Source organism: Macaca fascicularis, chromosome 2, assembly GCF_037993035.2.
Source record: "Macaca fascicularis isolate 582-1 chromosome 2, T2T-MFA8v1.1".
NCBI classification, from domain to species: Eukaryota; Metazoa; Chordata; class Mammalia; order Primates; family Cercopithecidae; genus Macaca; species Macaca fascicularis.
Window position 1 is genome coordinate 115,617,757 of NC_088376.1, and position 21,185 is coordinate 115,638,941.

The window sequence follows — 21,185 nt, forward strand, 5'->3', positions numbered from 1 at the left end:
CCTGCAGATGTGGCCTGCCGATGCCGAGATGGCTTCGTGGGTGATGGGATCAGCACATGCAATGGGAAGCTGTTGGATGTGCTGGCTGCCACTGCCAACTTCTCCACCTTCTATGGGGTGTGTGGGGCCCAGCCTTGGGGGTGGAGGGTGCTGGGATCCCCGTGGAGGGAGCCTGCTCACAGTTCTGTCTTTCCACCATGCCAGATGCTACTGGGCTATGCCAATGCCACCCAGCGGGGTCTTGACTTCCTGGACTTCCTGGATGATGAACTCACGTATAAGACACTCTTTGTCCCTGTCAATGAAGGCTTTGTGGACAACATGGTAACCAGCAGGGGTGTGGGCAGAGCAGAGCCCGAATTGGCCATCTCCATCTGGCCCAGGCCAACAGGCCTTGCTCTGCCCACAGACGCTGAGTGGCCCAGACTTGGAGCTGCACGCCTCCAACGCCACCCTCCTAAGTGCCAACGCCAGCCAGGGGAAGTTGCTTCCAGCCCACTCAGGCCTGAGCCTCATCATCAGTGATGCAGGCCCTGACAACAGTTCCTGGGCCCCCGTGGTGAGTCTGGCAGCTGTCCCACCCTGGTGGCCCTGGCCCTTGCTCACCATGGGCTTGACTCTGGTCTCCCTGCAGGCCCCGGGGACAGTTGTGGTTAGCCATGTCATCGTGTGGGACATCGTGGCCTTCAATGGCATCATCCATGCTCTGGCCAGCCCCCTCCTGGCACCCCCACAGCCTGTAAGTTGGGGATTGGGGAGGCAGAGCCCTTCCTGGCATCCCCACAACCTGTGAGCCTGGGGAAGGTGGTGGGACAGATCCTGCCAGGTCAGTACTCTCCCTGTTTGTAGCAGGCAGTGCTGGCGCCCAAAGCCCCACCTGTGGCGGCAGGTGTGGGGGCTGTGCTTGCTGCTGGAGCACTGCTTGGCTTGGTGGCTGGAGCTCTCTACCTCCGTGCCCAAGGCAAGCCCACGGGCTTTGGCTTCTCTGCCTTCCAGGTAGGGCTGGGTTGGGGCTGCCATGGCGGATCCTTGGATCTCGCTCAAGGTGCCTTGCCACTCACCCCTCTGCTGCTCCCAGGCGGAAGAGGATGCTGCTGACGACTTCTCACCGTGGCAAGAAGGGACCAACCCCACCCTGGTCTCTGTCCCCAACCCTGTCTTTGGCAGTGACACCTTTTGTGAACCTTTCCATGTGAGCATGGAAGTGTGGCGGATGTGGGATGGGCCCAGGCCCCGGTCACGCCCGCCACCAACAACCCTGCTCTCCTAGGACTCACTCCTGGAGGAGGACTTCCCTGACACCCAGAGGATCCTCACAGTCAAGTGATGAGACTGGGGCTGAAAGCAGAGGCACGCGTAGGGAGAAGACCACTTTTATTGCTTGTCTGGGTGGACGCCCAGGGTGGACAGGGCGGGAGGGGCTGGGGGCCTGTCCCGGACAATAAAGGCACCCTCAGCGGATGTGGGCCATGTCACCAAGGAAGGGGGTCTTCATGCAGCCAGTGCAGAGCTGGTCCATCCAGAGAGGCGCCTCGTGCTGCAGCGGCGTGCGGCGCGGGTAGAAGGTGAAGTCCACGCGGTAGTTGAGCAGGCAGCTGAGGGAGGCCATGTAGAGGTCAGAGAAGCGCACGAGGCGCCTCGAGAAGTAGGTGGGGTTGTGGAAGGTGCGGAAGATGCTGCCGAACTGCGCGTTGAACAGGGCCTTGGTGATGCACCTGGCAAGGGAGACACGATGCACTTGAGGGGTAGGCCTGGGGTGGTGGCTTGGCCGGGACTCCTGCCCTGGCCCCACCTGCTCACCTCAGCTCCTGCCGTTCTTTCATCCAGGCAGCTAGCACCTGCCTCGACTCCGCGTCCTGATAGGTCTGGGGACACAAGGTGTGCATTGGGTGCATGCACCCAGGCGGCTACTGCCCTGGCCCTCCCACAGCCACCTCGGCCCACACCTGCATGCGCTCCAGCAGCCCCGTGAGTGCTTGCTGCCACGTCAGCGAGTGCATGTACTGCTCTGTGTTGATGATGCGGATCTCACGCTCCAGCTCAGGGATGATGGCACCCGTGCGCCAACCGTGCCGCAGCATGAGATCCTGGTGGGTGGGGCGGCAGAACTGGGCTCAGCACCAGTTGCGGGGGTGGGGGTGGGGTTTCCTGGCCCTCCCCGCCTGCAGCCCAGCTCTGCCTCCCTCACCGCCAGGTCACTATAGAGGTGGTCCCCAAAGTAGAGCACGCGGGGGCCACGCCATTCCGTCAAGCGCAGGAAGTCAAACAGGTTTCCCTAGGGAGAGGAGGGGAATGCTGCTGAGCCAAGTGTGCCTTGTCCTCCACCAGTCCTCCCTCCCAAATCCCCAGAGGCAGCCCAAATCCAGCCGGATGCCAGCTGCCCTTTCCCGTGGCCTTGCTGCTCTCTCCCTGGGCCCTGGTCCTTGTCACTTTCCCCTCCTACTTGGGAAGGGGATTCTGCCTGCTGCAGGAAGGTGTCCTATAGGCCTGGCATGGTGCCCATGCCTTGAGGCCCTGCTCCCTGTGGTCTCACACATACCCCAGACTAGGGATTGAATCCCTGTTTGTAAGGAAGAAACTGCAGGGAAGGCTCTGCAGCCCTGAAGTCCTCGCTGGCCTCCCCTGCCTCAGTGCAGAGGGACCTGGCAGACCAATGGCAGACCTCACCAGGGCCACCAGCATCTTGGAGCTGGAGAAAGATGGAGATACTTAGCCAGGCCCACATGTAACTGGGGAAGCTCACAGGGCGGCAGAAACTGAGAGGGCCAGAGCAGGAATCACTGGAGTAGTGCTGAGGCAGCAGCCACCAGGGCAGGAGTCCACACCTCAAAAGCGAGAGGAACTGACACCCAGCAAGCACAGTTCTTGGAGCAGTCTGTGCATCCAAAGCCTCAGAAGTGGAAGCGCTGGGGGAAACAGGTGGTGTGGGAGAAGCCAATTGCTGAACTAAGTTCCAGTGGAGGGGCAGAAGCCCAGTCAGGCCATAGACCAAGGGAGAGAGTCTCAAGGGGCAGGAGACTGAAAGACTCCTAGTAACACACAGTGTAAGGCAGCTTCAGAATATTGGGCATAAAGAACTGCCTGAAAGCTGCCAGGGAAGAAAGTCATGTGTTTCCCATAAAGGTGCATGACCCTCTTCAGCTGAGGCTGGATGCCAAGACAGGGGAGAGCAGCCCCCTCAGAGCTGATGGGACACACCTGGGCCCAAGGGCTGTGGAGAGTTTGGGTGCAGAAGGGTGGCAGGCAGAGCAGTGGGCAGGGCTGAGAGGGTGGGAGTGTTTCCTGCAGGCCAGGCCTGGGCATTGGCCACCCCCACACTGCTCCCCTGGCCAGCTGCTGGCTTCCCCCTGCCCCAGCCCCAAGGCCTTTAGAACCCCTAGCCTGAAGAAGCCCAGCTCAGCCAGGATTTCTGCATTCCAGCCAGGGCGAAACCTTAATCACTGCCTGCTCATAGATACCCAGTCCCACCTCAACACCAGTCCCTCTCATTTTCCTAGCCAGGCAGGAAGGAGGAGTTTCTCTAGAGCACCCAATGAGCTGTCCCCAACCAGACTTGTTCTGGCTGCAGCAGAGTGCTCAGCCCCAAGAAATGACATCATTTATCAGGCATTTCATGATCTCTGACCATTCTTGTTTTTTGAAGACAGGGTCTCGCATTGTTGCCCAGGCTAGAGTGCAGTGGTGTGATTACAGCTCACTGCAGCCTCGAACTCCTGGGTTCAAGTGATCCGCCCATTCAGCCTCTGGAGACCAAAGGTGCATGCCCTAATTTTTTCTATTTTTAGTAGAGACGGGGTTTTGCCATGTTGGCCAGGCTGCTCTCAAACTCCTGAGCTCAACAAGCTATCCTGTAGCCTCGGCCTCCCAAACTGCTGGGATTACAGGCATGAGCCACCGCACCTGGCCCACTGGCCATTCTGAGGGCTTTATATCACAGCTTCAGTAGAGAGTATTACAACTCTTTTGCAGACAAGGGAAGCAAGGCACAGAGGTCAGGCAACCAGGCCAGGCTCCCTCTGCTGAGTAGTGGAGTTTGGAATTCAAAGCCAGGCAGCTTGACCCAGAGGTCAAGCTCTCGAGGCCACCCAGACCTGCTCCCTGCCAGCCATTGCCTGTGTGAGGCTGCTCAGGGCCAAGGAGCTGTGCTGCTTCCTCAGAGGCTGCCTCTGCACAGCCTGGAGCCCTAGCTAGGCCCCATACCCCCACCATGTGCTGCTTTCCCCAGATGGCCCTTACCTGCCGATAGATCTTGCCCTTTTCCAAGCGGGTGATCCGGTCCCACTGAAGTGAGCCCTTCTCATCGAGTTTTCTGAAAGGCCTGGGGTGCAGGTAAAGGGCTTGACTTCCAGTCTGTGGCTGGGCCATGGGCCGGGCAACCCCCATCCCTCCTTCATAAAGGCCCACCTGCTCAAGTGGACCCATGCCAGCAAGGGGGTGTCCCCACCCCAAGCACACTGGGCAGTGGGCAAACGCCAGGTTGGCCTCCTGCTTCAATCCCCTCACTGGGGGGAGGCCTCTATTCCCCTTCCCTGACCCTGTGACCCCCACCATGCCCATACTTGCGCCGGTCAGTGAAGAAGCTGGGCTTGTCTGCCTGGACAATGACCACATCGAAGAGCTGGCGCCAATCGGGACCCACCATGTGCCGCATCCCCTTGTCTCTGTGCGGAGGAGGTTCCGGTGGCAAGTAGTCTGAGGGCAGCTCTGTGCCTGCCCTCCCCACCCAGAGCCCTGGCCCTGCTGTCCCTCCGTCCACAGGGGCTGGACTCACACGAAGCTGAAAGGACTGTTGGTGATGAGGAACAGCTGTTTCCCATGGGCCACCAGGCGGCTCAGGACGGCAAACGTCTCGTCCCCTCTCAGGATGTACTTCTCTAATGGGGCAGATGGGTCTGTGAGGGCCAGCTCTGCCACCTGCTCAGGCTGGCCACGGCAGGGCTTCTATCCACCCTTACCCATGTCCTGCTCGATCCACTGGTACATGAGGCCCTTCACATGCACGTCTCGGATGGCGTCCTGGGGGCGGTGGAGGACAATGAGGGTGCAGCAGGGCCCAGGCAGGCCTGTCCTGCTGTGGCTGAACTTAGCTTTCCCTGCCATCTGAGGGCAAGCCCAGCATCCTCACCGTCACATCCTTGTAGAGGTGCGCTTGGTCAAACTCCAGGCTGTGGCCCAGGAAGTAGTCCACCACGCAGGACAGCAGAGCCATCTCCGGCAGTGAGAAAATGTCCATGAACTGCTTAATGGAGGGACCCTGCGGAGGGGGCCATTGTCTCAGACACCCTTTGAGGCCCCACCCCCTTCAGTGCTGGAGATGAGGGCTCCAAATCTGCCTTGGGACTTGGGCACATGTCCATGGGGCAAGCTGGCTGCTGGGATATGGAGTACCTTGCCATAGAAGCCACTCATCTGGTATAGTGGGATGTGCTGGGTGCCCCCATACAGCGCGATCACTTCCTCATCTGGCACAGGCTGGAGGCCCCTGAGCAGGCCCAAGATACCATCAGTCCAAGGTAGTCCTGAGCCAGAACAGCAGTGTAGGGTGGCAGGGGTGGGGTCGGGGCAGAGCCAACTGACCTGTAGGCTGTCCCCAGCTGCACATAGTGGAAGGCGTCAATCTTCATCAAAAGGCTCTGGGGGCGTCAGGGAGGCAGGACAGACGGTGAGGAGGCAGTTTCACCATGGCCCCAAGCCAGCCTCTTTCAGCCCATGCCAGAACCCCAGCTGGATGGTATTAAGGGGTAATGACCATACCAAGAGGACACCAAGGAGGGAGCCCCTATACAGGTCCAGCCACTCACCTTCTGAATGTCATAGTGGAGGCCACGGATGGCAAAGCTGGGGTTGTAGTCATACTTCCGAATCCCCTCTGGGTACTGCCGGGGGAAAGCAGCCAGGCCTAAGCCCATAACCCTGCCAGACCTGCTGGCTGGTGGCCACCCCAGGCAGTCAATCCAGCCACCTGCCCAGGGCAGCGGCCAGTCAAGAGGGCCAGGGAAGCCCCACGACTCAGCCCTGAGCTTAGGCCAAGGTGGGTCTGGCTGGCCTCCAGGCCCTGGGCGTGTTGGTGGCAAGGACCCCCGTCTCACCTTGTAGTGCTCGACCAGGATGTCACGGGCGGCGCTGAAGATCTCGGGGTGCAGTGCGTCTGCATACTGGGCCAGCGTGTAGTCGTAGTCAAAGCCGTAGACCTCAACGTCACGCAGGCTGATCTCGTTGTTGGCGTAGATGGCTGCTGGGTTCAGGAGACTGCAGACCTCGGGGGGCAGGAGGTCTAGAGGAAGGAGATGCAGGGAGGCAGTGATGGGGACGATGATCCCTGCGGCAGCTATGGCTCCTGAGCACTCTGTGGGGGACTAGCCCTGTGAGCCTCAGAAACACCCCACAATGGTTCCTCTTATTCCAGTGCTGCAGATGCTCAAACAGGCCCAGAGAGAAGTCACTTGCCCAGGGTCACGTGGTTAGGATAAGGCAGAGCCCCTGGCTGGAGCTCCTCCCCATGGTTACACCTGCCTGCATTACACTATCTCCTGCAGCCCACCAGGTGTACTGAGTCTGTGACTACTCCAGGCCTTCATCACTAAGCCCCATCAGACACAGGGCCATGCTAGAACCCTGGCAGCAGTCACTTAACTCCTCACTGCCTAGCCCCAGAACAGTTGCTTTTGGGATGCTCTACAGTGCAAATCCTCCCACTTGCTCAAAACCCATGCAGGAACATCACTGTCTGGGCCGCCTACAATTCAGTGGCTCCTCTGCTTCTCTCAGGGGCCCTGCCCTGCCCCCTGGCCTCATCTCTCAGCCTCCCAGGGATTATGTGTGAGGATAGCGTGTGGGCACTGAGGACTCCAACCCAGAGTGGCTGGCTCTGTATGGCCAGACTAGGGAGCTGAGGCCATGGATGCTGACTTTTCTACCTTTCCTAGAGCTGGGACTGGGGCTCAGGAACATTAGTGGGAGGGGGCGTCCCTCTGCTGATCGGGCTGCCAGCTCTGTGCACCTCCCATAGCCCAGGGAGAGTGAGGCCCCTCTAATCAGATTTCAGCTACCCGCCAGCCCATATAATGACATTTGCTGGCTCTAGCCAGGGAACATTGCTAATTACGACAGGCAGGACGTGATGTCAGGTTCTGGGCCATTATCCGGGCTGCTCCTTCTGGGGATGTGGTCGTGGCCACCCCAAGTCCCTGGCTGCTCCCAGGAGGGTGCAGTTGGCTTTGAGGCCCACAGCAGGGTGCTGAGCAGGGCACTGTGCAGCATGGGTTCTGGGGTCCCAAGGAGGCAGACGAGGCTGAGAGGCCCCACATTACCTGCCCTGGTTTCCCTGTGTGTACAATGGGGAAAGTGGAAGGGAAAGGAAAAGAAAGGAGATGTGCCAGGAAGGCCACATGCAATGAGGTCAACCAGACAAGACCATGATAGAGGGAGCTCTCACGGCTATGACTTCAGGAAGGTCACCTCACCTCTTGAGCCTCAGTTTCCTAGTTTCTAAAAGGGTAGGAAAAATTGTACCAAGTGGGGCATGGTGGCACACACCTATAGTCCTAGCTACTCAGGAGGCTGAGGCGAGAGGATTGCTTGAAACCCAGTAGTCCAAGACCAGTCTAATCCATATAGCGATACCCTATCTCTGTGAAAACATTTTTAAAAAGAAAAAAAATGTACCAACCTACAGAATTACTAAGAGGGTCATATGGAAGGTGCTACTCTGTGCAGCAATCTCACTCTGCACCCGCACATATACAGGATTAAATGGGTGATATGTTTCCTGAGCCTATGAGCATCCTGTCCCCAATTTCCTAGTGTCCCTCCAGAAGCAGGGGCTGCAGGGAGAAGGGAGCAGGCAGGACTAGATGCACAGGGCACTGCCTTGCAGGGACCCCAGCTGTAAGACTCCAGGGGATCCCTGTCTCAGCCACAACCCCAGTGCCGATCACAAAGCAGGAGCTGCCAGGCCAGAGGGCCAGGGAAGCCCCAGTGTGCCTGGCAGCTGCTGCACTCAAGAGGCAGATACCTTATTGATGTGCTCTGTGCCCAGAGCACCTGCCTCAGAGGCACTCTGGGAACACAGGGCTCCATCCCCACCCCTTTCCTTTGGAGTCAAGTTCAGGGTGTGGGTGGGGGATCAGGTGTGGCTGCTTCCCCGGGCCAGTACAGAGTGGCTGCTCCAAAGATCCGTGGGTGTAGACAGGAGCCCTCACTTGGACAGTTGACTGCAATGCTCTAGGGAGTTGCTTCTGAGCCACGCCTCAAGGCCTAGGGTTCTGGTGTCACTAGGACCCTGGGCCTTGCCCTTCCCATGGCTCTGAGTTCCCAGGTACCAACTGTGACTGTGACTCTTGGTGCAGAAGACCTCGGAGGGTCTGCTTGCCAGTGCAGCCTCTTGCTGGCAGAGTCCTGGCCTTCACCTCTGCCCTTAAGGATGTTCCCAGGGGCCCAGGGGCAGACAGTCCTCCCAAGAACAAAGCAGGATGGGGAAAGAGCCACAGGGCCTGGCGGCCAGGCCTGATTTCTAGACTAGAAAATTCTTGGCTCTGGGGCGACAGCGGCCTGTTCCCTTCCATAGGTGGTGTGGGTTGGGGGGCAGCTGAGGGTGTGTCCCACCCAGCATGTCCAGCAATTGCCCTCCTTTCTCCTCAGCCCCAGCTCCCACACCTGCCCATGGTTCCAGCTCCCAGGGCAAACTGCTCCCTAGCAGCCATGACACTTGTGGATGTCTTAGAGGCTTGTCTCGTTCAATCCTCACTCTCACCCTGTGAGGCAGTCTCACTTATTCCCCCATCGTCCGGAGGAAGAAACTGTGGCTCAGGGAGGTGAAGTCACTTGCTCGAAACCACCCAGTAACAGGCACCGGGTTTGAGATCACCATTCAAGTCACCCCACCTGCATTAATCACTCTGCCTCTCAGCCTAGCCTCCCACTATCACCACACTGAGGCCAGGCGGGTGGGGGCTGGTGGACTGAGGGACGTGCTGTGCTGCTCTTAGCCCATAGGCATTAGCCCAAAGCAGACCTTTAGCCCAAAGGTGTGAAGCTGGCTCCTGTGGTGCTCACCATGGGATCTTGGTGGAAATGACTTTGCTCGTTGTATGACAAGAGGAGCTTAGAGGGCTGTGAGGCTCCAAAGATGCAGACAGGCCCAGGAGGACAATGTCCAGTAGATCCCCGTGCTCCTCCCTGAAACCTCCAAGGCAGGCTTCTCAGGATACTCACAGGGTCTTCTCCAGGCCCAGAGCAAAGACTTCATAAATAACACTGGGCAGCCTCTCCACAGACACAAACTCAACCCGGGACCTTGAGGGTGGACAGATGCCCAAGGCTTCAAAATGACCATTCCTCAGGGGCCTTTACCATTCTGCCTTCACTGGTCAAGAAGTGATTCTCAGCCACCCCACAAAGCCGGAGTGAAAACCCTTGTCTAGCCAGTTGGAATCTTCCAGACAGGGCCACTTTGTCTTATCAGACAATGAAAGCTACGTCACCCCTGGGGGTTCCTCCGGAAGCTCCCCTGCCCCACTTGGCCTGGTTCCAGTCATCACCCAACCCTGGGACAGAGAGGCCCCAGGACTGCGTTTCATGCTTGAGAGAGGGTGAGGCTTGCCTGGGGCCACCCAGCTGCTCAGTGATAGGGTCACGACCCAAACCACATCTGTCTGCTGCAGAAGCAGGGCCCCACTAGACGCAGGAAGACAAGCAGTCAGATGTCCAGCACTCTCAGCTCTGGGGCCTCACTAGTGAGCCCTAGCCGCCCCCTCTAAGAAGGGGCCTCAGCCTCCTCAAGCCATTTCTCAGAGGGAGAGAGCAGGGACAGGGAGGTTAAGTGCCCTTTGCAGCTCTAGTCTGGGCTACAGGGGGCGGGGGTGACTTGGTTTCTCCCAGTCTTCGCTTCCCGTGCTGAGAGGGGGCCGGACCTCCAGGGCGACATCGAGGTGTCTGGGAAGTCCAACCGGTGTCCCCTTTGGTCCGGCCGTCCCCAGGAGCCCGTTCCGCCCGGCGCCGCTCGCTGGCTTTGTCCACAGCACTCTCCCGCCCCAACTAAGGGCTGGCCGAGAACAAGGGGTTGGGGGCGTTTCCGCCGCGGCCTCACGTTGGGCGGGACCCCGAAGGAAGACGGCGGGGGCCCAGCACTCCGGCAGCCACTCAAGGCGCCCCGAACTCCCCAGACCGAGCCGGGGAACAAACCTCCCGCCCGCCCCCGGGCGTCGGGGCGCCCCAGAGGCCCCCGGGATGAACGGCCGGGCCTTCTCGCGAAAAGCAGCCTGGTCCTTGGGCTCCGCGGCCCCGGCGAGCCCCACTGGGTGCTTCCCCGCAGGAGCGGCGCCCTGGGGCTCGGTCCGTCAGTCAGTCCACGCGGAAGACACCCCGGCGCACGTCCCGCCCCAGCTCACCCACCGTGCACCAGTCTCCTCATGTCCTGGTAGCGAGCCCATAGGTGCGCGCTGAGGTCGGCGCCGCCTGCGGGTGCCTGGGCGGGCGCGGAGCGCGGGGCGCCGGGACAGTGGGCGCCGGGACCCGGGGGGCCGCAGCCAGGGCAGGAGGGCGAGGACGAGGCAGTTCGCGGCCCGCCGTGGCCTCCGCACAGCAGCCAGCGCCGAGCGACCGCCCGCAGCCCCGCACCCGCCATGCCCACCGCGCGCCGCCGGCGCCCGCCGCCCGCCGCCCGCGCTGCCCTGGCCCTCCCGCCGCCCGCCGCCCTCCGACTGCGCGCCCGCCACGGTGGCCTCGTGCTCCTCACGGCGGCCGGCCAATGGGTGCGTCGCGCGGAGCCCGGCCTGCCAATGGGCGCGCCCCTCGGCCCGTGGGGCGGGAGGCCCCGGACCCGGCGGGGCCGGGCCGGGCTCCCCAGCCCCCTCCCCCAGTCTCCCGCGCGGCGCGGGAGGACTCCGCGCCCCCCTTCGGCCGTCACGCCGGCGATGGCGGCGCCCTTCCCTGGCCCCAGCCCTGGATGTCAGAGGGCCTAAGCGCGGCCGTCCCTGCGAGGCTCCGGACGGCCGAGGCGCCGAGCAGAGACAGCCCGAGCGCGACGTGTACCCCCCCCACCCCGGTCCCCAGGTCCTCTACCGCCCTCTCCGCTCCCGGGTCCGCCCGCCCCACCCTGCGCCTCTGGATGCTTTTGACCCCAGATTCTCCGCCTCTCCCCCCAGTCCTGGTGCGCTCCTTTCCGGGGGTCTTGGTCCCCAGTCTCCGGGCTCGGACTGACTGACCACTGACCAGAGCCCAGGCCGGTCCACTCACTGGTCTAACAAATAAAGAGCCTTTCCCGCGCTCCCCGGTGCCAGGCCCACGCTGGGGGAGGCCGAGAGGCCTGCAGGGCAGCCGACGTCCACTAAGGCAGACTCTTCTCCCGCTAGGGTGACCCCTTCTAACTCAACCAGGTGACTGGGCCGTGCGCTGCAGGGTTGTGGGCCACGGTCACTGCGCCTGCTTGTTTCTGACCTCGGTAAGTGGCCACACTCACCCGTCAACCCCCGGTTTCCCGACGCAGGCCCCTCGTGAGATGCTGTGGTCTTTTCTAGCAATGTCGCCAGGCTTTCCAACAAAATTCCTTTTTCCTGCGCAGAACCGCTCTCCACTCGCATTTCTTCTGCTCAGATCCGTATTCCGAGCCCGCACCAGGCTGTGTGCCGGGTCCAGAGGAGGCCGACCCAGCACCCGTGGGCCCTGTCGAAGGGGTGCCAGCTGGGCACGCGTTGTTTTCTGAGGTGGCCTCGCTGTCTTTCAGGGTGTGTGTACATTCGAAACTCCACTGAACCTTGATTGAAGACCTAGTGTGGCAGTCCATGGCCTGGAGACTGGTAAGGATTGAGGCCATAGGATGGGCTTGAGTGTGGCGGTGCCCCCAGGGCCCCACTGAACTAGTGGGTGTGCTGGGAACCTGGCCACACGTGAACCTCTCCAGATGAGGGGCTGCTCTGCAGCGTCCAGCCGTCAAAACCTCCTGTAGAAATTGGAGCGAGCATCAAGCCTGTGTGTGTGCATGCTTGGGTGGAGTCAACCCGGAGAAGAAAGAGGCTTCCGGGCTGGCCCTCCAAAGCCGGTTGTACAGGCGGCAGCTCAGGCTACTCACTGCGGGCCCTATGACCCTTTCTGGGGCGCTGCTTGCTCTCTCCAGTCTGCTTTTGTATATTTTGTGTCCATATCACCAAATCGTCTCATTGGTTCTAAGCTTTCATTTACTTTCCTTAGATTGTCTAATAGTTGTCTCCCTTCTCAAAGCTGTTCCTGCAGTTTTTATTTTAGTTCTAGGTAATGGGGTGACAGCCCCCTTCAGTTATCTTCAGCAAGCACAGCAGCATGAGAGGACGCAATGACAAGTGAAGTCTCTTAAGTCAGAGCCCTGCTTCTATCTGGCATAGCTTCTTAGTCAATTAAGAGAATACATGTAAAGAATACACGTTCAGACTGGGCGCGGTGGCTCATGCCTGTAATTGCAGCACTTTGGGAGGCCAAGGCAGGAGGATCTCTTGAGCCCAGGAGTTTGAGACCAGCCTGGGCAATATAGTGGGACCCCCGTCTCTACAAAAAATTAAAAAATTAGCCGGGTGTGGTGGTGCGCCCCTGTAGTGGTGGGAGGATATCTTGAGCAGGGGAGGAGGGGTTTGTAGTGAGCCGAGACTGCGCCACTGCACTTCAGCCTGGATGACAGAGTGAGATCCTGTCTCAAAAAACAAACAAAAACCATATTTGGGAATACATGGGAAGAGCTCTGCCAATCATTATCATCATAGTGAATATTCTAACTAATGTTAATCAGTTACTATGCTCCAGGGTTGTGTTCAGTGCCTCATTCCTATTACCGCACTACATTCTCACAGCGTCAGAACAAGGCCTCCGTTTTACGGCTTAGGGAATTGAAGCATAGATGGGCTAAGGGAGCACCTGTAGAGCAGGGATGTGGTTTGATAACAGAGCGCATGCTCTTTAACTATCCTGCCCTTCTGCGATTGTTGTGAATAAAGCACCTACAAGTTCCTGTAGAACGGTAAGTGCCCCATACAACATAGCTTTTATTAATTTTAGGTATCTCACGCAGCGCTTAGATTTTTGCTGTGATCATTGATAAAGTTCAGCTTTCAACACTCCATATCAAATTCTGTTACTTCAGAAGTCTAGGCACCAATCACATCTCCGAAATAAACGCAAGGCATTGCATAATTGCATTTTGGAATGTGGTGCTGTACATAGTCCATCCGAGAGGGTTATCACTTCTCTCTGGGTATTAAGAATAAAAATGGCGGTGGCAAAGTAGGGGGCGCGGCTGCCAGCTCCGAGTTCAGACCCGCACTGGCGAGGCAGAGGGCGGGGCCGGGCCGACGCCACGTGGGCTGCCCTTCCCTTTTGGGCAGCCCCACCTCCAGAGCTGAGGCGCCTGCGCCAGCAGCTTCTGGCCCTGCTCGGCCTCAGGGAGCACGCGCACCCTGCGTACTCTGATTGGCGGAACCTCACGCCCCCCGCTGCATTCTGATTGGTTGATCCGCCTTGCTTCAGGAGGTCGGCGCCCAGCTTTCCGGCACTCGTACGCGTACCGTACCGCGCTCGTTAGTATTCCAGGCCGCCGTACACGGCGAGTACGGGCGGGGCCGGCCTTGGCTGCGTCCGGGCGTTCCAGTGCGTAGTTCCGCCATACCCATCTCCACGACCTCGGTCGAGCATGTTCACCAGGGCCCAGGTGAGACGGATTCTGCAGCGGGTGCCCGGGAAGCAGCGACTTGGCATCTACCGGTTCCTGCCCTTCTTTTTTGTCCTGGGAGGAACGATGGAGTGGATCATGATTAAAGTGCGCGTAGGCCAGGAGACCTTCTGTAAGTGAGGGGGTAGCAGTCTCTGCTTTCAGGAAGGCACGAGGCGTAGGGATCCGTTTTTCTGGGAAGTATTCTCAGATTGCAAAGTGCGCATTCCACTCAGAACGCTGGGCAAGGCCGGGCGCGGTGGCTCAAGCCTGTAATCCCAGCACTTTGGGAGGCCGAGACGGGCGGATCACGAGGTCAGGAGATCGAGACCATCCTGGCTAATATGGTGAAACCCCGTCTCTACTAAAAATACAAAAAACTAGCCGGGCGAGGTGGTGGGCGCCTGTAGTCCCAGCTACTCCGGAGGCTGAGGCAGGAGAATGGTGTAAACCCGGGAGGTGGAGCTTGCAGTGAGCTGAGATCCGGCCACTGCACGCCAGCCTGGGTGACAAAGCGAGACTCCGTCTCAAAAAAAAAAAAAAAAAAAAAAAAAAAAAAAAAAAGAGAACGCAGGGCAAGTGCAGTTCCATTCGCTTGGCAGTCAGGGCGGCCTGGCTCTCTTGTAGGCCGGGCATATTGGCGTCCAACCTTGCGACCTTCCCTGCACTTAGAGGCGAGATCACGTGCTTCCAGCCCTCTCACGCCTGCCCTTCACCCGTGCCGGTGACATCGCCTAAGGAACGGACTTGCTCACAACAATCGTAGAAGGGGGTGGATATGAGGGGTCAGGGAAACTCCTGCTAAATAGCCATTTCACTTTGGACTCATCTGTCCAAACTCTGGAGGGAGCTGATCTGCCTGACTTTGCTATTTACCACTGCCTTTACAGGGCAGTCATTGGCACCAGGTCTTTGGTCTGGGTCCAGATGATCAGCACTGTAAAGACAGTGGTAATGCCTGGCTCTGCATTACTGAGCATTAACTCTGGACAGGCCAGTTCCTTTCAGGACTTCCCCAACCCCTCGGCCCTTTCTGCTTTGCCCCTCTCCTGAAACGCTATCGTTTGTGAATTGCCAACCCACATTTTAAAGAATTGTTACGTTAGTGATTCCTAAAGATCCTTAGTCCTTCTATTCATCCATTCATTGATACTTAATGAACATTCTTGAGGGGCTGTAATGAAAAAGGCAGAGGTGTCCCTTACCCCAGAAGAGCTCTAATGGGAAAGAAGATGATAAAGACAGTTACCACACGCAGTGATCAGTGCTGTGAGAAGGAAGTGGGAGGAACATAGGAATCTCGGTTGGGCACATCAACTGGACTAGATGGTGCAGGGAAGGCTTCAGGAAGCAGCTACCAAGTAAAGTAGGACCTGAAGACTGAGTAGGTGTCAGTCAGATGAGGGGAAGGTGTGTGGAATTGAAAGCATCTCCATAGCAGTGGTAGGAGCACTTGTGTGAGAGTATGCTGTGTGTTTGAGGGATTGAAGCAGATGAACAAAGTGGGGATGGCTAGAAGGGTGCCTGGGCAGGGTGGCAAAGGGACTGGAGAATCAGGAATGGATCCCAAGGATTCATTTTAAGGAGAGGATTTAACATGTGGAGAATGGCTCCTTGTGGACAGATTGGTAGGAACAGTTACGCTGTATGGCTGTCTAGAGTTGAGACGGTGGCCTGGTCTAGGTTGGGGCAGAAAGGATGCCAAGAAGGGGTGGAAGTAAGAGACAGCCCAGAGGTAGTACTGACAGGGCATGGTAATTGAGTGGACTCAGGAGATGAGGAGTGGAGGCTTCTGGTGGGACACCTGGGGCAGGGGTGGTGCATTTCCTGAATGTGCAGAACACAGGCAGGGCCATCCTGGGCACCATCTGGGACGTGATGAAGTAGATATGGTTATACAGAGCTGAAGCTCAGGAGGCAAATCTGGGCCAGAAATTGGGATTCGTGAACCATTCACAAGCAAATTGTGATGGAAGTCAAACCCTAACTTTTTTTTTTTTTTGAGACAGAGTCTGTCGCCCAGGCTGGAATGCAGTGGCCGGATCTCAGCTCACTGCAAGCTCCGCCTCCTGGGTTTACGCCATTCTCCTGCCTCAGCCTCCCGAGTAGCTGGGACTACAGGCGCCCGCCACCTTGCCCGGCTAGTTTTTTGTATTTTTTAGTAGAGACGGGGTTTCACCGGGTTAGCCAGGATGGTCTCGATCTCCTGACCTCATGATCCGCCCATCTCGGCCTCCCAAAGTGCTGGGATTACAGGCTTGAGCCACCACGCCTGGCCAAACCCTAACATTTTAATTTAATTTAATTAATTTATTTTTTGAGACTGAGTTTTGCTTTTGTTGCCCAGGCTGGAGTGCAATGGTGCGATCTCGGCTCACCGCAACCTCTGCCTCCCAGGGTCAAGCGATTCTCTTGCCTCAGCCTCTGGAGTAGCTGGGATTACAGGTATGCGTCACCACACCCGGCTAATTTTGTATTTTTAGTAGAGATGGGGTGTCTCCATGTTGGTCAGGCTGGTCTCGAACTCCTGACCTCAGGTGATCTGCCCACCTTGGCCTCCCAAAGTGCTGGGATTACAGGTGTGAGCACTGTGCCTGGCCCAAACCCCAACATTTTAAGGGTAACTGAGAATGGCCAGAGAGGCAAGGAAGGAAACCAGGAAGATTTGTTATCACAAAAGAAAAGAGGTTAAAGAAGTCCGGCTCTGTGAAGGGGAGGTAACCCCCTTCCTCTAGGAGAGACTGCAGGATATACAAATAATGATCTAGAAGGAGAGGGTGGAGAGAGGCTGGAGATACTGGACCCTTGAGGGTGGGAGAGGGTGGGACCAGAGCTGGGTGACAGGAGTAAGCCCTTGGAAGTTAGCTGGAAGAGTTCCTTATGATGACTTTCCTCTGTGAAGGAATAGAGGAAATGGCCATTACGGGGTGGGTGAAGAAGAGTCAGGATCATGGCTGAGGAAACAGGATTGTCAGACACCTCAATGGACCCAGTTAGAGGCATAAATTGGCCCCTCAGTGCACAGCAAGCAGGGTGAAGCATGGGGAAGGGAGGAAGTTGGATTAATCAGTGGTTGGGGTTTTGAGGTTGTGTCAGGAAGTTAAGATACTGACAAGAGTATGAAAGAATTTTAGCTGATTTGCCAGGAGAGAGAACAAGAGGCAGCTGAGTGGGGAAGACAGGGGCGGAAGGCCTGGGGAAGAAACCTGAGGTCCAAGGACAGGAGGGCTGGAAAGGTAATGGGGGTTGTGGTATGAACAGACATCCTTCAGAGGAGCCCTGCAAATGACTGGAAGATGTTGAAGGTGAAGGGGGCTGGGTAAGCTTCATCCCCATGGGTAAGAGTGGTATCTGGGGAGAAGGCACAGGACAGGGGCAAGGAACCTGAGCTAGAGGCCAGCACTTTTGGTGACTGAAGGGGCATGATGGAGAGCAGGTGCCAAAGAAAGATGTTGGTAGACAAATAGCATGAGCCATGAAGGAAGAAGATTTTTTTTTTTTTTTTTGAGAGAGAGTCTTGCTCTGTCGCCCAGGCTGGAGTGTGGGGGCATGATCTTGGCTCACTGCAACCTCTGCCTCTTGGGTTCAAGCGACTCTCCTGCCTCAGCCTCCCGAGTAGCTGGGACTATAGGTGCCTGCCACCACACCCGGCTAATTTTTGTATTTTTAGTAGCGACGGGGTTTCACCATATTGGCCAGACTGGTCTCAAACTCCTGACCTTTGGCCTCCTGAAGTGCTGGGATTATAGGCATGAGCCACTGTGCCCGGCCTGGAAGAAGATTCTTTACATGAAGGTGGAGAATCAAAGGTCTGGCAAAGCAGCAGCTGGAACAAGGAAACTGATCTCCTCTCCCTACCTGAAGGTTTCTGGGTATGGGAGAGGGAGCATCAGAGAGCCAAGAGGCAAGAAGTGCCTTTGAGGAGCCAGGTTTTAGTTAAGAAGGATGACTTCAGAGCACAGAATAGAAATTATGGGGGAGAAGGAAGTGAGGGAAAGCTTAAAACACTAAGAGATGTGCTAAGACGTGATTCTATCTTTCAAGACACTGACTTTTACTCTAAGTCTAGAACTCCATTATCATAGTCCTCATCTAACTTAAGTTTTAAGTTTATTTTGGCATTGAGTTAAATATTAATGCCAAGATTCAGAAGTAGGTGACAGACCTAGACTGTTGGTTAAATTACTCAGATTGTTTTAATTTTAAATATGTTTCTTAAAAATCTAAGCAACTTTTTGTTTGATACAGATGATGTCTACCGTAGAAAAGCCTCAGAAAGACAGTATCAGAGAAGGCTGGAAGATGAATGAGACTGAACTTCAGCAGTCAATAAAGTCAATATGAATTTTTACTATTGGTTTCAGTGCCTTTTAAAATGTACTTTTCAGATCTCTTGTTCTGACACAGCTTGTCCTTGATCAGCTGCACAATATTCCAATAACTGTCTTTGCAAAGAATTTTTATAGTTCTGTCTCTGCTTGAGTACTTCCCAAGTCACTGCAGGACAACACTTGTGGGAAAATTATTTCCTCCTAAGACACTCACTCGATGAATCTAGTCCATGAAATATTTCTTAAAACAATTCAAGGATCAATCAGGATGCTTTTCAGTGAAGCCTGAATTGTTTTCGGCAACTTTGTTTTTAGGCAACTAATGATAACCTTATTTACTTTTTTGCAGAATTCAAATTAAATTATGGACACATTCTCTATTGCAAGATCATTTAAGCCAGGATAATTATGCAGGTTATATTTCTGCCAGCTACTAGACTATAAACTTTTTGCTAGGGTGGTGGAAATTCCTGATTGACTACGCATTTCTCAATGAACAGAAATACGCGCCTCCCTCGCTTGGCTCCACTAAATTGCGAGGACTGGACCTTCATGAGGACTCTGGGCAACAGGTTTTATGCTACTCTATGATGAAGATGCTGCTCTTCCATTCAGCTGCTAGAAACAGTTGCTCCTTCCATGAGAAAGTGAACCTACACAGCATAAGGCAATCCCAGACTTGAGCTAAATCAGAGGCTCAGTCTGTTGAGTGATTTGGCAATTTGACCCAGTGTAACTTTGGATCAGCCTGGTAGAAAAAGCAGACACCTTTCCATGCTTGCGTAACCACATCTAACATCATTTCAAGCAAGAAAATATCTACATACTAAAGACTAAGTTTCAGAATAGTTTCTAACTATTGCACGAGAATAAAGCTGATGCTTAAGGCCACAGGGTATCAAGTTAATGATCTCTGCCATAAACATATCTCCTAATTTTTTCTAGAGATTTTTCTCCTAATTTTAGTCCACTTATGTTAGAACCAATTCAGTAAAGAAGAACCATTAACTACTCACATCTCATTAAAGCACTACCTACACTACAGTACAGCAAGCCCAGAGTCACAGCTGGGAGATGGCTTGAATGTGAAAGGCCAGTAATGACCTCTACTACCAGGGAGAGGACGGTGGTTCATCATATTCTCATGCCCAGTTGTGTCATCTAGGATTCCTGGTAAACCTAACCTGATAAACCATTTTTAGTGACTTGACTGCTGTATAAAAAGTATAGTATGATTCTCTCAATTATATGGCCATATTCCATGTTTGCCCTAATCCACCTTGTTTTAGGAGTTTGGTACATATAGAAAATATATGATACCTTTTACAAAGAATAACAGTAAACACTAATAAAACCATTGGCTAACTTCTGTGTCTGCTGTGGGTTCATTCCCTTGCCCATCCCCCCGCTTCTACCCCAGAGAACCATTAGACTGAATTTTGTGTTAGCCTTCCCTTAGGGCTTTCCTCTCCATTTCTTTCTTTTTCTTCTTTCCATTAGAATGTTAATTTATTGAAGGACAACAGACTTTGAAAATGATGGCCAGGCTTGGTGGCTCAAGCCTGTAATCCAAGCACTTTGGGACGCTCAGGCCAGAGGATTGCTTGAGGCAAGGAGTTCAAGGCCAGCCTGGGCAAAACTCCATCTCTATTAAAAGAAAAAAAAAAAAGGCCGGGTGCAGTGGCTCATACCTGTACTTTCAGCACTTTGGGTCGCCAAGGCAGGTAGATTACCTGAAATCAGGAGTTTGAGACCAGTCTGACCAACACAGAAAAACCCCGTCTCTACTAAAAATATAAAATTAGCCGGGTGTGGTGGTGCATGCCTATAATCCCAGCTACTCAGGAGGCTGAGGCAGGAGATTCACTTGAACCTGGGAGGCAAAGGCTGCGGTGAGCCGAGATTGCACCATTGCACTCCAGCCTGGGCAACAAAAGTGAAACTCCATCTCAAAAAAAAAAAAAAAGATTGGACAACTGACTTTTAGGCAGGTAGACTACCAAAGCAATTTTTGTATTCAATGTAAGCAGGTTTTCAGAGCATATTAGTTTGGATGCTGTGAGTGAGAACTCATTTGTTAGCCAGGGTGCAAGCAAGCTTTTTTTGAGATAGGGTTTCACTGTTACCCAGGCTGGAGTGCAGTGGCATGATTATAGTTCATTGCAACCTTGAACTCTTGGGCTCAAGCGATCTTTCTGCCTCAGCCTCCCAGGTAGCTGGGACTATCTAGCTACCATGCCTGGCTAATTTTTAAATTTTTTGTAGATACAGAGTCTTGCTGTGTTAACTGGGCTGGTCTCAAAATCCTGGGCTCAAGCAGTGCTCCCACCTCAGCCTCCCAAAGTGTTGGGATTACAGGCATGAGCCACTGCACTCAGTTAAGGTATATAAGCTTTTAATTTTCCCTCAAAAAAAAAAAATATATATATATATATTATATATATATAAAAAATATATATATATATAAAAAAATATATATATAAATATATATATATATATATATTTTTGAGACAGAGTCTCCCTCTGTTGCCCAGGCTGGAGTGCAGTGGCCAGATCTCAGCTCACTGCAAGCTCCGCCTCCTGGGTTTTACGCCATTCTCCTGCCTCAGCCTCCCGAGTAGCTGGGACTACAGGCACCCACCACCATGCCCAGCTAGTTTTTTGTATTTTTTTAGTAGAGACGGGGTTTCACCGTGTTAGCCAGGATGGTCTCGATCTCCTGACCTCGTGATCTGCCTGTCTTGGCCTCCCAAAGTGCTGGGATTACAGGCTTGAGCCACCGCGCCTGGCCTCAAAAATATTTTTAACTCTCCTACTAGGAATATGACTCTATCCTACTTATCAGACACTGAACTATTTAAGGGAACTTAAAGTGAGGCCAAGAGTAGTGGCTCATGTCTATAATCCCAGCACTTTGGGAGGCTGAGGTGGGAGGATTACCTGAGCCCAGGAGTTCAAGATTAACCTGGGCAACATGGTGAAACTGTCTCTACAAAAAGTACAAAAAATTAGCCAGGCCTGGTGGTGTGCACCTATAGTCCCAGCTATTTGGGAGGCTGAGGTGAGAGATTTACCTGAGCCAGGAGGTCAAGACTGCAATAAGTGTGATCCCAACACTGCACTCTAGCCTGGGCAATGGAGTGAGACCCTGTCTCCAAAAAACAAACAAACAAACAAAAAAAAAG

The 21,185-nt window shown here is 55.0% G+C and overlaps 3 protein-coding genes across 11 annotated transcripts in view; 2 read left to right on the plus strand and 1 right to left on the minus strand.

The window, feature by feature from the left end:
* Nucleotides 1-1,479, plus strand: part of STAB1 (stabilin 1) — a 30,128-nt gene extending 28,649 nt beyond the window's left edge. For 3 of the 7 annotated variants that reach the window (XM_065540681.1, XM_005547352.4, XM_045386129.2), the window contains 6 exons: nucleotides 8-117; nucleotides 205-324; nucleotides 410-739; nucleotides 850-996; nucleotides 1,079-1,192; nucleotides 1,271-1,479. In XM_065540681.1, the coding sequence (XP_065396753.1) occupies nucleotides 8-117; nucleotides 205-324; nucleotides 410-739; nucleotides 850-996; nucleotides 1,079-1,192; nucleotides 1,271-1,327 (878 nt within the window). In that variant the 3' untranslated portion in view covers nucleotides 1,328-1,479. The remainder of the gene's footprint in view (nucleotides 1-7; nucleotides 118-204; nucleotides 325-409; nucleotides 740-849; nucleotides 997-1,078; nucleotides 1,193-1,270) is intronic. The other 4 variants (XM_005547353.4, XM_074032419.1, XM_015445987.3 and 1 more) reach the window with 2 other exon arrangements.
* On the minus strand, nucleotides 1,358-13,289 carry NT5DC2 (5'-nucleotidase domain containing 2). 3 transcript variants are annotated; one of them, XM_045386130.3, is made up of 14 exons: nucleotides 11,459-13,289; nucleotides 6,090-6,274; nucleotides 5,802-5,876; nucleotides 5,578-5,633; nucleotides 5,389-5,482; nucleotides 5,126-5,254; nucleotides 4,956-5,016; nucleotides 4,772-4,874; nucleotides 4,560-4,661; nucleotides 4,237-4,318; nucleotides 2,189-2,275; nucleotides 1,947-2,087; nucleotides 1,801-1,865; nucleotides 1,358-1,715 (listed from the first exon to the last, which is right to left on the minus strand). In XM_045386130.3, the coding sequence occupies exons 1-14, from the start codon at nucleotides 11,577-11,579 to the stop codon at nucleotides 1,454-1,456; spliced, it is 1,563 nt and encodes a 520-aa protein (XP_045242065.2). In that variant the 5' UTR covers nucleotides 11,580-13,289; the 3' UTR covers nucleotides 1,358-1,453. The 3 variants fall into 3 exon arrangements, with proteins under 3 accessions (XP_045242065.2, XP_005547408.2, XP_073888556.1); XM_005547351.4 differs by lacking the exon at nucleotides 11,459-13,289 and adding an exon at nucleotides 10,393-10,702; XM_074032455.1 differs by lacking the exon at nucleotides 11,459-13,289 and adding an exon at nucleotides 9,055-10,702.
* Nucleotides 13,290-13,512: 223 nt separating this feature from the next.
* On the plus strand, nucleotides 13,513-19,365 carry UQCC5 (ubiquinol-cytochrome c reductase complex assembly factor 5). The gene is made up of 2 exons (XM_065540733.1): nucleotides 13,513-13,802; nucleotides 17,918-19,365. Exons 1-2 carry the CDS (start codon nucleotides 13,652-13,654, stop codon nucleotides 17,977-17,979), a joined length of 213 nt encoding a protein of 70 aa, XP_065396805.1. The 5' UTR covers nucleotides 13,513-13,651; the 3' UTR covers nucleotides 17,980-19,365.
* Nucleotides 19,366-21,185: the final 1,820 nt, after the last annotated feature.